The sequence below is a fragment of the Sciurus carolinensis genome, chromosome 11 (genome assembly GCF_902686445.1).
Source record: "Sciurus carolinensis chromosome 11, mSciCar1.2, whole genome shotgun sequence".
Taxonomy (NCBI): domain Eukaryota; kingdom Metazoa; phylum Chordata; class Mammalia; order Rodentia; family Sciuridae; genus Sciurus; species Sciurus carolinensis.
Window position 1 is genome coordinate 35,234,476 of NC_062223.1, and position 13,234 is coordinate 35,247,709.

The 13,234-nt window shown below is 41.0% G+C and overlaps 1 protein-coding gene across 1 annotated transcript in view; it reads right to left on the bottom strand.

Moving 5' to 3' along the window:
- The window catches only part of Hsd17b12 (hydroxysteroid 17-beta dehydrogenase 12), a 147,849-nt gene extending 146,313 nt beyond the window's left edge, over positions 1 to 1,536 (bottom strand). The window contains exon 1 of the mRNA XM_047516626.1: positions 1,279 to 1,536. Within this exon, the coding sequence (XP_047372582.1) occupies positions 1,279 to 1,438 (160 nt within the window). The 5' untranslated portion in view covers positions 1,439 to 1,536. The remainder of the gene's footprint in view (positions 1 to 1,278) is intronic.
- Between the last annotated feature and the right edge of the window lie 11,698 nt (positions 1,537 to 13,234).

Below are 13,234 nucleotides of genomic sequence, written 5' to 3' on the forward strand. Positions count from 1 at the left end.
AAACTGACAACTAAGAAATTGGGTGAGTCAATTGTGAAATTATAATTTGATTACAATACAGTTGAGAATCTTATTTTAGACTATCAAAAGATTACAATGTCAACAGCTGCTTACATCAGGGAAAGATCTCACACAACCATTTCTACTTGAGTATGTTTTCTCCTAATGTTTACCCTGTTGTCCCAAAAGGTTAATTTACTATGTCTTTCCCAATAAATTATTTAAATGTTTTTGAATGAACAAAGTAAATAACATGGAGTAACATTATTCGTGTATCTTATTTAAGCTCAGTCTGCAAGCAATCCCTAACCACATCAAAGTTCAATCAAATTAGAAGTGAATACTGTTGTAAAACATCAAAACAAATAATCACATCAAAGAATAACCACAAATGTCATAAGCAAACGCTTGGGTTTTTTGTTGTTTTTAGAAAGCCAAAACAGAGGGAAAACAAAGAAAAAAAAAAAAAAAAGGAGGGCGGGAAAAGGGGTGGTGGGAGATAGCGAGGACAAAACATCAAGAAATTTTCCCGAATCTCCAATCTGACCTTTGTCCTCCATTTGTTCCAACTGCTGTTAAAGAGGGTGTAGCTCACTTCGTGGGGGTGCTTTTCCCCACAAACGACCTTCTGCAGTATTTCTGATTGCAACACGAAGAGCGATTGTTTTGTGAACGCAATTAAGTTTCTGCTACTCATTGGGGCGCCTGAAAAGTGTAGCCAGGATTTCTTTTTTCTTTTTCTTTTTGGAAGGGGGCTTCGTAAATTACACGAAATCTCAAGTAACTGGAAGCAAGGTTCCACAGATCCGAAAGACTGCTGAAATTCAGGGTTCCTACACCCCCTGCCCCATCCTCACCCCTCACAAGCCACCTGAATGCTTTTCAACCCAAGCACAGGGTCTGTTTTCAAAAACTTCTTTTCAAACCCTCAGCAGGAGCGGATCAAGGCGGGTAGGAAGCCGAGCGTCGGCCGCCACGCACCCGGAACGGCTTCAAAGACACCAGCCCAGCGTTACGGCAGATTTCTGCACCCACCGAGCAGCACTTCGGATTCCCTGAGTTCAGCCTGCAACGTACTGAGTATTTTTAAAGTCTACACGAAGTCCGAGCAAGCCACAAGATGGCTAAGGCAGGTAGGGCGGGTGCGCGGGACCCAGGGGCCGGAGGAGGGCGAGGAAGCTGGGGAGGGGAAGGCCGAGCACCGGTCCCGGCCAGTGCGGGCCCCGCCGAGCCGCGAGCCGGGGCAGGAGGGAGGGCGCGGCGCTGCATCCGACTCACCTGCCCATTCACCGAGCGCCGGGCCGACCCCCGCCTCGTTCCCCACACCCCAGACCCGAAGGGCGGTATAGAGCGAGTACGAGATGCGCAGGGACAGGTAGGCCACGGTGCCTACGCCCACCCAATACAGGAAGCAGGCAGCGGGGAGAGCGCTCTCCATGGCTTTCGAGCAGGCCTCTCTACCTCCGTGAATGGAATTAAAAAAAAAAAAAATGAATGAATGAAGTCAGAAGGAGGTGCCTGCAGTGCCTCTAAGGACGACACTCACGCGCCGTTCGTAGAACCCTTTGAGCCTAAACCCCGCCCACGGCGCCATATTCGTGCTGCCATTGGTGACTTACCTTTCCTTCTGCTAGTAGTGAGTCACCTATTGGCTAATTACAGGTTTGTTGCCCCGCCCATACCCCCGCCTACACGTACCGTGCGGCGTTGCCGTTCTAAGACTGTGGATCGTTCACCTGGCAATCAAATATCAGTCCCGCCCAAACGCCTCATCAAGACGTACAGGATTCGGCTCCCAAGCCGCGTGTCTCACCCCACCAAAGCGCCCTGGTCTCTCATTGGCTGCGATGGTCCTGGAGCTCTGATTGGCCAGTCAGATCCAGCCTGTTTTAGCTCTGGCTTGAAGATGAACTTCGGATCACAGAAGCGACCAGCGAATGGGAAGTTTGTAGTAGGAAGTGGGCGGGGAGCCATGGTTTTATTTTCACCTGTGTATTAAACACTTCTGTATCTTTGTTAGTGTGTGGTCACTGTTTCCATAATCTTTCCGGATAAAGACTTGCGGCGCCTGTTTCTGTGCCTTTCCCCACCGCACCATTAGCTCTGGTTATACTCACGTCTTCTGGTTCTTCTAAATGCTTGGCCTCCCACCCTCTCTGTGTATTAAACAACTGGCAGTTCCCAACGACTTGAGTTCAATGACTTGAGTTTGACTTGCTGCAGTCAAGTAACTCTAATTCACAACGACTGAAGAGCCGTAAGATAAATGAAAAAATGACCGTAGGAATACAGCTTGCAGAGCAATTAATTTTGGAAAGGAAATCTACCTTCTAACTGGGTCTTATAGAGAATTTTCTTTCTTTCTTCCCCCCCCCCCCCCCCCGCGGTTCTGGGGATCGAACCCAGGGCCTTGTACTTGCAAGGCGAGAGAATTTTCTTTACCCCCCCACTTCCGTTTTTGTGGGGTGAGGGAGTGCAGTTTCTTTCTTTCTTTTTTTAGTATAGGGTCGCCACATCCCCAACCCTTTTTATTTTTAATTTTGAGACAGGTCCTCTCTAAGTTGCTTAGGGCCTCGCTAAATTGCTGAAGTTGTCTTTGAACTTGCGATCCTCCTGCCTCAGCCTCACAAGTCGCTGGGATTACAGGTGTACCGCCACCGGGCCAGGTCAGGGAATGGGGTTTCGGGGAATGACTAGGACAGATGAATCTAGACACCCAAGGAATTAGCAGGAAACAGATTTATTGGCTGCCGCCGGCCCAGAGTCATTCATGCCTTTCTTCTAGCATAGGTTAAACAATGTAAGTTAACAGGATCACAAAAGTGTGCAGTCCAAGTAGAGACGTGGACCTACCTCAGCCAAGTTCCAGAGAGAAAAACCTCAGAGTTTCAGAAATTGTGTAAGACTGTTGTGTAAGTGCTTTACCCATAATTCTCCCTTCCTCTCTTCAAGACTTTCTGTACCCTTTTATGGCATGAATTTGGACTCACATAAGGTACCTAAAATTTATTCTTAACCAGTAAGGACTGCTGATGCAAATTTATTTTTTGTTGTTGTTTTGTTTTTGGCAAGCAGGAACTCAATGGTAGTAATTCTAAGGGTAACAATTCAATTTATCCTGAGGCTAACTTGATAGTTTTATAATATTAACTCTGAGCCATATCCTTCCCTGTCCACTCCCCCGACTCTTTCTCCACACTTACCAGATTCATTAGGTACAATAATAAAGCTGACGTGTTCTTCACAAGCTGTTGGTTGTCTACTAGAATTCAGTTATGTGAATAAAACTGACATATATTTTTTGAGTTTGATACCTTTGGTTGAGGTTACTTCTTCATTTTAAAGTCCCACCACGCTCTCTCTCAGCTTCTCTCTCTTCCGGATCTTTGCCTGCAGTAGAGCTCCAATTTATGTATTCCAGCTATACTTAAGCTCAGTACCTTAAGATATTCAGTCCCATTTTCCCCAGGATAAGATAGAAGAAAGGAAAAAGAGGCTTTACAAACTAGTAATACATAGTTTTGTCTCATGTATGCATGTATGTGGTCCACACAGAATCTGTGTTTCAGAGGCTGTGTGCTATGAATCGATAGGACCTAGAACAGTGCCTGAAACCTTAAAGGAATCCAACAAATGTCTGAGAAAGAAAGTAGAAGTAAAGAAGAAAGAAGTAGAAGTAAGGATTCATTCAGCGTGTATTAATTGTACTTTAATCATGTGCCAGTCGCTGAGTTAGGTACTGGGCATACAATAGGGAGCCAATGATCATTTAGTTCTTCTCCTATTCTACCATTCAGCAGTGGGTGACCCATTTTTCCTCACTAGCTGCTCCTTCCCAGAGTCCTTTGCTGGCCCTTCCTCATCTAGCCTCTAAATGATTCAGTGCCCTTGTGCTCAGACTCCAGCTCTCTTTACTTCTCTGGACAATTCTCCTACTTGGGGGTCTCAATATCAGTTGTAAGATGACTGAAGACTTCCAAATGTCTCTATCCACACTCGTCTGCTTAGAGGTCCAGATGCCTACTTGGCATCTCTACTCAGATGTAAGATAAACATCTCAGTGATGCGGGTAGAGCTTAGTAGTAGAGCACTTACCTAGCATGTGTGAGGATCTGGGTTTGATCCCCAGCACTGAAAAAAAAAAAAAAATATATATATATATATGTGTGTGTGTGTGTGTGTGTGTGTGTGTGTGTGTGTGAGAGAGAGAGAGAGAATTTATTTTTAAAATAGTAAACAAACATCTTAACATGTTCAAAATATGTTTATCACTGAAGCACATGTGCATGCACACATGCGCGCGCGCGCACACACACACACACACACACACACACTCGCCTGTTCTGTTCTTTCTATCTCTGTTTAATGGTACCACCTTTCAAAGATGTATTTGAATGCAGGTCATTATCTGCATTCAAAGACTCCCAAATCTAGGGGTCAACCTTGATTTTCTTGTTAGATTTCCATATTCAATTCTTCAGCAAATCTTATTCACTCTACCTTCAAAATATACCTTGAATGATCACTTCTTATCTCTGCCATTGACTGCTAATCCAAATCACAAGCATTCCTATCCTGGAATATGGCAGTAGCCTCCTAACTGGTCTTTCTGAACCTGTCTTGGCAGACAAACATTGTTGATGTAGGACTTTTTTTTAAATAAGAACAGCCAGACATGGTAGGGTATGCCTGTAACTCCATCAACCCAGGAAGTTGGATGATCATGAGTTCAGCCTAGGCAATTTAGCAAGACCCTGCCTCAAAATAAAAAAGACTGGGAAGGTAGCTTGGTGGTAGAGCTCCCCTGGATTTAATCCCCAGTACTGCAAAGAGAATTGAAGAGGAAAGGAGGAGAGGGAAGGGTAGGGGGGGAAAGGGGAGAGGAAAGAAGTGAGTGTATTGTGGAAAGACTTTCCATTGATTCTAAAATTCATTTTAAGTATATTATTTTATCAAAAATGAATATTGAATATTGAAACAATCTCTTTTGATATCCATTCTTTCTCAATCAAGTCTAGACACTGCCCATGCAATTAACAGGAATAATGTTTCTTTAAAATGTTCACATTTATTCTGATCACCTCAGACTCCTTTTCAGAATACTAATTGTTTTATCTACTAAAAGAAAAAAATAATGACTTCTACAAAGTGAAGCAGTATGTGCCAGAGAAGTCCTTTGGAGTTCAGGAGTTCATACACTTTGGGAAATGAACAACAATCCTTTGTTTCTGAGTCAATTTTGAGTCACTGAAAATTTTAATGTATATAAGACCCTATAATGATAGCCCACTACTTTTCAGAAGTATTCTGTCCTAAAATTAAACATGCAGACAAGAATTAACCAAACCTAAGGAACCATTATTAACTCTCCAAAGAGAAAGCAATATTTTTAAATTCTGGGCTTTAGTGTCGAATATATCAGATCCTGATTCCACCTCTTCCTAGCTATATAATCCTGTGTAGATTTTAATTACTAAACATTCAACTTCTGCATCTGTGAAATAGTGAAAATATTACATAAGCATATAACAGTGATTGGCAGATAGACATTGTATTCAATGAGGTGGGTACTAGTCTGATCCCTATTTCACAGGTGAATGAACAGGGACTCAAAGCACTTAAATAACTTTCCTACGGAAATATAAGAGATTAAGTGGCAGAACTGGGATTTGAACCAAAGACATGTGGCTGTGAAATCATGTCTCCAGAAGTAGTTAAGAGAAGGCAACATTAAAAAAAAAAAAAAAAAAGAAAAGAAAAGAAAAAGACTAAGGGAGAATAGAATCACCTCTAGAAATATTCAGTCATTATACAAATAACATACTCAGACCCAACCATAGTGGATTTCAGTATTATTTATTTAAAAGATTTAGAGTTCAAAATAGTCTTTAATATGGAAAAATGTGAAACAACCATATTGTATCATATTAGTAGACAGATATTCCCATTTAATTTGAAATTCATTTTCAGTATTTCTGTAAATTGAGTTTCAGACCAGATTTTCAAGATGAAATTAGGAATAGTTCAATATAATGAAAGAAAATTCTGTAATTAGGGAATTTCATAGAAGCTACGAATTTTTAAGAATGCCATCTTGGTTAATCCTTTGGGACATGTTGAATTCTTCGTGTGGCAGTATAATGAAATTTACATATTTTAACAGTTCTGTCTTCTACCTCATCTTCGATTAAACGTAGTTCAAAATATTGAGTTTAACTCGCCTTTAAATTCAGTCGTCCAAACCTGGGTTGAAAAAAAATTAAAAGTTTGTGATGAACGAATCAATTTAAAAGAAACAGAAACTTTAGCATTAGAAATTACAAGTTTTCAAAAACGTTAATACTTAGCTTCTTTAACAAATATTAGCATACGAAAGCAACCTTAGGATGTATCGTGCTTCAGTGTTGCATTATGACTTTCGGAGTGATCTCACATACATTATTCCATTCAGGTGTCGCAAGAACAACCCCATTTTTCCAACTAGAACACCAGCTCCTTAAGTTAAGCTTTCTTTATAAGGATCTCTTTAGGGCAGCAGGCCTGGTTCTAGCGTGGAGCCATCTCATGCAAAAAAATACCAGCATCTTTCTATTCTACCACCTTTTTTAATAATAAAACTTAGGTTCACATTTCTTGGAGTTTTCTGTAAATATATTTCTCAAATTAAACTGAAATCAGTAATTTTGGGGAAAAATGAATTTGAAAAGACAAGTTTAATATTTTCCTTAGTTTTTAGTTTCAAAGACTCAGAAAAACCACATAAAATGGAAAAGTATGCCATCTCATTTCCTAGTCCTACTCATCATGTCTGGCAATTTGGATTGTATTCTTCCATTTCCTTTCCTGTGTAGGTATAAATCCATATGATATATACAACATATGTACACACATCCCTTTTTAAAGCAAAAACTGCAATCATGATCCACAACTTTTTTCTCCACTCAAAAATATATCATTAAAAATACCACAGTGAGCCACACATAGTGCCACATGCCTGTAATCTGTGGCTCAGGAGGCTGAGGCAGGAGGATCACAAGTTCAAAGCCAGCCTCTGCAAAAGTGAGGCACTAAGCAACTCAGTGAGACCCTATCTCTAAAAAATAGGACTGGGGATGCCGTTCAGTGGTCCAGTGCCCCTTAGTTCAACTCCTGGTAACCCCTCCCCTAAAAAAAGATACCACAGTGAAATCTTGTCATATCAGTTGACATATCCTGACATATCAAATCTTGAAATATGAATCTTGACACATTAACTGGTTTTCTGTATAGCATCAGAAGATCTAATGATCATTCCAGCAAACTTACCAGAACACTTTTCTTAAAAAAAAAAAAAAAAAAGGAATAACACTATAGTTAAACAAACCAGTTTAAAAATAGGTGGAAGGGGGTGTAAACTGTGATACTTTAGCAACATCAGACTGCCAAACAAAAATGAAAACTTTAGGATGGTTATGGAAACAAAGATAAAGTAAATAATAAAGGGGAATTTCAGGAGTCTTTCTTCATCTGAGAGCTTATTTTAGCAATGGATTCAGAATTTGCTATCCTTACCCATGTTTTTTTCCTAAAAATTCTACCTATTTTATTTATTTAGGCAGTGCTGGGGATCAAATCCAGGGCCTCACACATGCTGGGCAAGCTCTCTACCACTGGACAACACTCCCGGTCCTACTACTTTGCTGTCTTTTACTTGTGCCTAGTTCCTTCCTACCTTGCCTTTATTATCTTTGTAAATATATTTGATGCATATCAAATATTTCATGAAATACATTTTAGTTATAAGGCAAAATGTAATGAAAAACTGTAAACTCACCACCCAACATAACAACCTACACCAAATGTACTTTTATCACAAATAGACATTAGAAATAATAGATTGTTTCCTTTTGTGTGTTTTTTGTTTGTTTTTCTTGGGTTTGTTTTTTGATTGTTTGTTTGTTTGTTTTGTTTTGTACCATGGATTGAACCCAGGGGTGCTTAACCACTGAGCCACATCCCCAGCCCTTTTTATTTGAAACAGGATCTTGCTAAGTTAATGAGGCTGGCTTTAAACTTGCAATCAATCTTCCTGCCTCAGTCTCCTGAGCCCTGGGATTACAGGTGTGCACTACCACACCTGGCTAGTTTTGCTTATTTCTGAGAAAAAAGGATTTAATCCCAACTATTCAAGAAGCTGAGGCAGGAGGATCACAAGTTCAAGGGCAGCCTCCACAACTTAGTGAGACCCTGTCTTTGTTTTTGTTTTATGTTTTTAATTTTTGTATTTGAAGAGGCTTTATTATGATATAAAACACAATATTAAACTACGTGGTGATGCACGCCTATAATCCTAGTAAGTCAGGAGGCTGAGACAGGAGGATGGAGAGTTCAAAACTAACCTCAGCCATGGTAAGGTGCTAAGCAACTCAGTGAGAACTTGTCTCTAAATAAAAATGCAAAATAGGGCTGGGGATGGGGCTCAGTGGTCAAGTACCCCTGAGTTCAATACCCAGTACCCCCCCCCAAAAAAAGAATGCAAAGATAATCAAATGTATAATTAAAAAGTCAACACAATGAAACTCTCAGACAGATAGATAAAGTCATTGCCCCAGAAATCTCCACTAACTGCCCAGTGAAAATGTCTCCCCATCTTAAGGCAGTCACTTTTTAAAAAAATTTTTAAGATGTTGATAGACCTTTATTTTACTCATTTATTTATAAGCAGTGCTGAGAATGGAAACCAGTGCCTCACACATGCTAGGCAAGCGTTCTATGACTGAGCCACAACCCCAGCCCCAAGGCAACCACTTTCTTAATTTGTATGTATCATTTGGTTGCACACATCTACACACATAGATACTCTATCCACCTATATGTTAAATTGCACATTATATCCACATGTTGAATATATAGCTATAGGTAGCCTATACATATGCATCCTCAACAATTTATCATTTTTATGATGAAATTTTCAAAATCCTTTCTTCTAGCTTTTTGAAACATACAGCACATTCTAGTTATCTATGGTCACCCTACTGTGCAATAGCACAACAGAATTTCTTTTTTTTTCCAAAATAAAGCTTTACAAGAGGGCTGAGGATGTAGCTCAGTGTGCAAGGGCCTAGGTTTAGTCCCCAGTACAAAAGAAGAAGGGGGGGGGATTAAAAAGGGGAGGGGGAGGAGGAGAAGGAGGAAAGGGAGGAGGAAAAGGAGGAGGAGGAGGAAGAGAAGGGGGGAGGAGGAGGAGGAGGAACATAATGTAGTAGATACTGGGGAATGCAACTCAGGACCAAGACATTACTTCCTTTATTTTCCAAGCGTGCTGGTTGTTGAGGGTTCAGAGCTGTGCCCCTCTATTGACCACAGCAGTTGACCAAGGGGAGTGGTTTTGTCTTCCCCTCAGGGGGAGCCTGCACCCATTCACTAGCTGACACAAGGATACAAAAGCCTGGACCACTTACTTCAATTCCACATGTCTCTGAAAGACCTTACCAGCTTCAGAGCTCCCTGTGGGATTGCTAGAATCCTCCATCGTAAATACTAAGCTGTTCAATGTCTCCTTCAGCTTAATTCTGCTTCCCTCTCCCTCTTCTGATAGATGTTCCCCAGAGTCCTCTATAACAAATCCCCTACAAGCAAATCTCAATCTTAGAGGCTCCTTCCTGAAAAGTACCACCATTATGGGTTACAATGTGTTTCCCCCAAAAAATATGTTGAAGTCCTAATCCCCTGCCTGTGAGATAAAGCCTGTTTGAAAATAGGGTCTTTGCAAATGTAATCAAGTTAAGATGAGGTCATCCTGGATGAAGGTGAACCCTAATCTAGTAGTTCTGTCCTTGTAAAGAGAGAGTCATTTGGAGTGACAGAGAGAGGGAGAAGGGAAAGGGCTGGCCTCTAACAGTGGAGACAGAGATTATAGTAATACAGCTGCAAGCCAAGAATGCTAAGGATTGCTGACAACTACCAGAAGCTAGGAAGACACACAGAAGGATTCTTCGGAGTTTCAGAGAGAACAAGGTCCTGCCTGCACCTTGATTTTGAACTCCCAGCCTCCAGAACTATGAGAGAATAAATTTCTATTCTTTAAAGTCACCTAGCATGTAGCGATTTGTTATAAGAACCCTAAGAACTCATTCATGGATCTAGTGCATCCTTGGGTAAGTCTTTTAGTACTTGCTTTTTAAACTCAACATCCTGTATCTAAGAATTATTCATGTTGACTGTTATTCAGTTGTTGACTATGGTTATTGCTATGGTTTGGATAACTGTTTGTCCCCCACAGGTTCTTGGTTATTGAATGGTGTTGAGAAGTGGTGGAACCTTTAAAGGGTGGAGCCTAGTTGTCATAGAGGAGACCTGCCAAGGAGCCAAAGTGACTGCAGGGGTTCCCAGTGACCGGGTCTTAGGAGGGATTTTAAACAAGTTGCACAGAGTACAGACAAGAGTTTATTAGCAAAAGTGAGAGTAGAGAGGTTCAGTACTGGACCCCAGCGTACTGCTTCTGGGGAGAACAACGTAGCTCTTAGAGTCTGGGTTTTTAAGTGATTTGGGTTCCTTTGTTCTTGCCTGAGTTTCTCATTTTCTCTTAGGTCATTTATTACCCTTTGTGTAGCCCTTACCAAATTTTCTCTGAGGTTCCCGATGACCTGGTTACAAGGGGTGAGTGTGGCATGGTTTCAGTGACGGCCTGAGCCCAGGGCTGGGTACACCATGGTCTTGAAATAATAGTTCCCTTAAGGGTTTGTTATTAACTGTGGCTGGGGGAGGCTTGGCATACCAGCTCCCATTTTCCAGTTGTGTGTCTGCTTTGATAAAGTTCCCTGTGACTTCCATTCCAGCGACCCATGCGCTCTCTTTGATATATATGCCTGATATCCCTTCTGTAAGTTACCACCCTTCATTGGCCTCCCGCCGCTCATGGCTGCCTAGCTACCTAACATAGTGGAGGTGATGGGGCCCCACCCTTCAAGGAGATCCATCAATCACCTGTCTCAAGGGAGTAGGTTTTGTTTTGTTTTTTTAATAATTTTTTTGCTTGTCAGTGGACCTTTATTTTATTTATTTATTTATATGTGGTGCTGAGAATCGAACCCAGGGCCTCACACATGCCAGGCAAGTGCTCCACCACTGAGCCACGGCCCCAGCCCCGGCCTCCTCTCTTGCTACCTCTCTCACCTCATGATCTTTTCCACCCATGCTCCTGAAACTGGGATGCCATCTGCTACATCATGAGGTGTGAAATCCCCATCGAATGTGGGCATCAGGTCCAGCTTCCAGAACCGTGAGCCAAAATAACCTCTTTTCCCAGGCATCAAGCCTCACGTGTTTTGTGACAGGAACACATAATGGACTAAGGTGATAGTGGTTCTCCATTTCTTTTTTCTTCAATGTCAATGGCAATGTCTCATGGGAGATGTATAAACAACATATACTTGAAAAAAACTTTATTCCTTCTAAAATGATTATGCTTCTGTTTTGGGGATATACTGTCTTATTGTTTATGTTCCTTTATTTTATTTCAAACACATTGATAAAAATTCTTGTATAAATTTAAAAGTTCATTACATATCAGTATTTGCACATGTATATGTTAGGCAGAATAATGATCCCCAAAGGTATCATGTCCTAACATCTAGAGCTTGTGAATGCTACCTTGTAAGGAAACATATTGTAATAACAGGATTCAGTTAAAGACCTTGAGATGGGGAGATAATACAAGCGAGCCTAACTTAATCATATAGATCCTTAAATTGGATACCTTTTCCCAGTTTGGGTCAGAAAGGGAGATGTGGCCAGAATGATCACAGACATGGTAATATTGCTGGCTTTGAAGATGAAGGAAGGGGCCATGAGCCAAGGAATGGAGGCATCCCTGAGAAGTTGGAAAAAGCAAGGAAATGAACTTCTCCGGAAACTCCAGAAAGGAACCCAGCCCTGACACCTTGATTTGTAGCTCAGTGAAACCCAGGTTGGAGTTCTAACCTATAGAACTATAAGATAGTATGTATTGTTCAAGTCTTATATTTGCGGTTATTTGTAACAGAGATAACAGAAAATGGACGATGTGTGTATATGTGTGTGTCTCATAAGGAAGTGGACCATGCTGTAACTGTGGCCCCTCCTCCCCTGCTTACCCTCAAGCTATGAGGTCCCTCTCTACAGTCCTTAAAAGCACCACCTCCGTGTTAGCAGGGCTGGTTTTATGTCAATCATCTGGGATCACTCAAGTGAGAAAATAACTCTAGATAGCTCATGATATAAGTATACATATATACACATACATAAGTATGTGTATATAATTATATATGTATGTATATATTTATATACAAAAGTATGTGTTTATTATGCAAAATATATCAAGAGCATCTTTTCAGTAATTTGAGAAAAAGAACAAGCCCTCAGTTGTGTGACCTTGGACATTCTGGTATTTAGTTGGCTGAAATGTAAAATGCAGATGCAAATAATGCCTACTTTATTTATTTATTTTTTTTGGTACCAGGAATTGAACTCAGGGTCACTTGACCACTGAGCCATATCCCAGCCCTATTTTGTATTTTATTTAGAGACAGGGTCTCACTGAGTTGCTTAGCACCTCGCTTTTGCTGAGGCTGGCTTTGAACTTGGCAATCCTCCTGCCTCGGCGTCCTGAGCTGCTGAGATTACAGGTGTGGCCACTGTGCCTGGCACTTAGGGGTTTCAGTTCTGGTATATTTATGCTTCCAGCAGTAGAAATCGGATTTTTTTTTTAGATAGGGTCTTTTCTGTCCATGTTGCCAGCCTCATCTGGAACCCCTGGGCTCCCGTGGTCCTCCCACCTCCTTTTCCCACCCAAGCATCTGGTCTTACACGTGTGCCCCACAGCGTCCAACTCCACTTATTTTTCTTTTCTACTTTGCCTATTCATGTGTTTTGCTTGCTGGAATATTTTTCTTTTTCTAATGATTTATTTTTTCTTCTTTGTACTGGGAATCAAACACAGGATGTTTTGGCACTAAGCCACACCTGCAGCCCTTTTATTTTATTTTATTTTTTTAATTTTGAGACATGGTCTCACTAAGTTGCTCAGGCTGGCCTTGAATTTACAATCCTGCCTCAGCCTCCCAAATCACTGAGATTACAGGTGTATGCCACCAAGCCTGGCTTTCCTAATGATTTGTAAAAGGTTATTATAAGAGTATTCACATAATGTTACTGCATTGAAAAATATCTTTTTATTATGGATGATTTTAACCCTATAAAAGGTAGAATAATATAA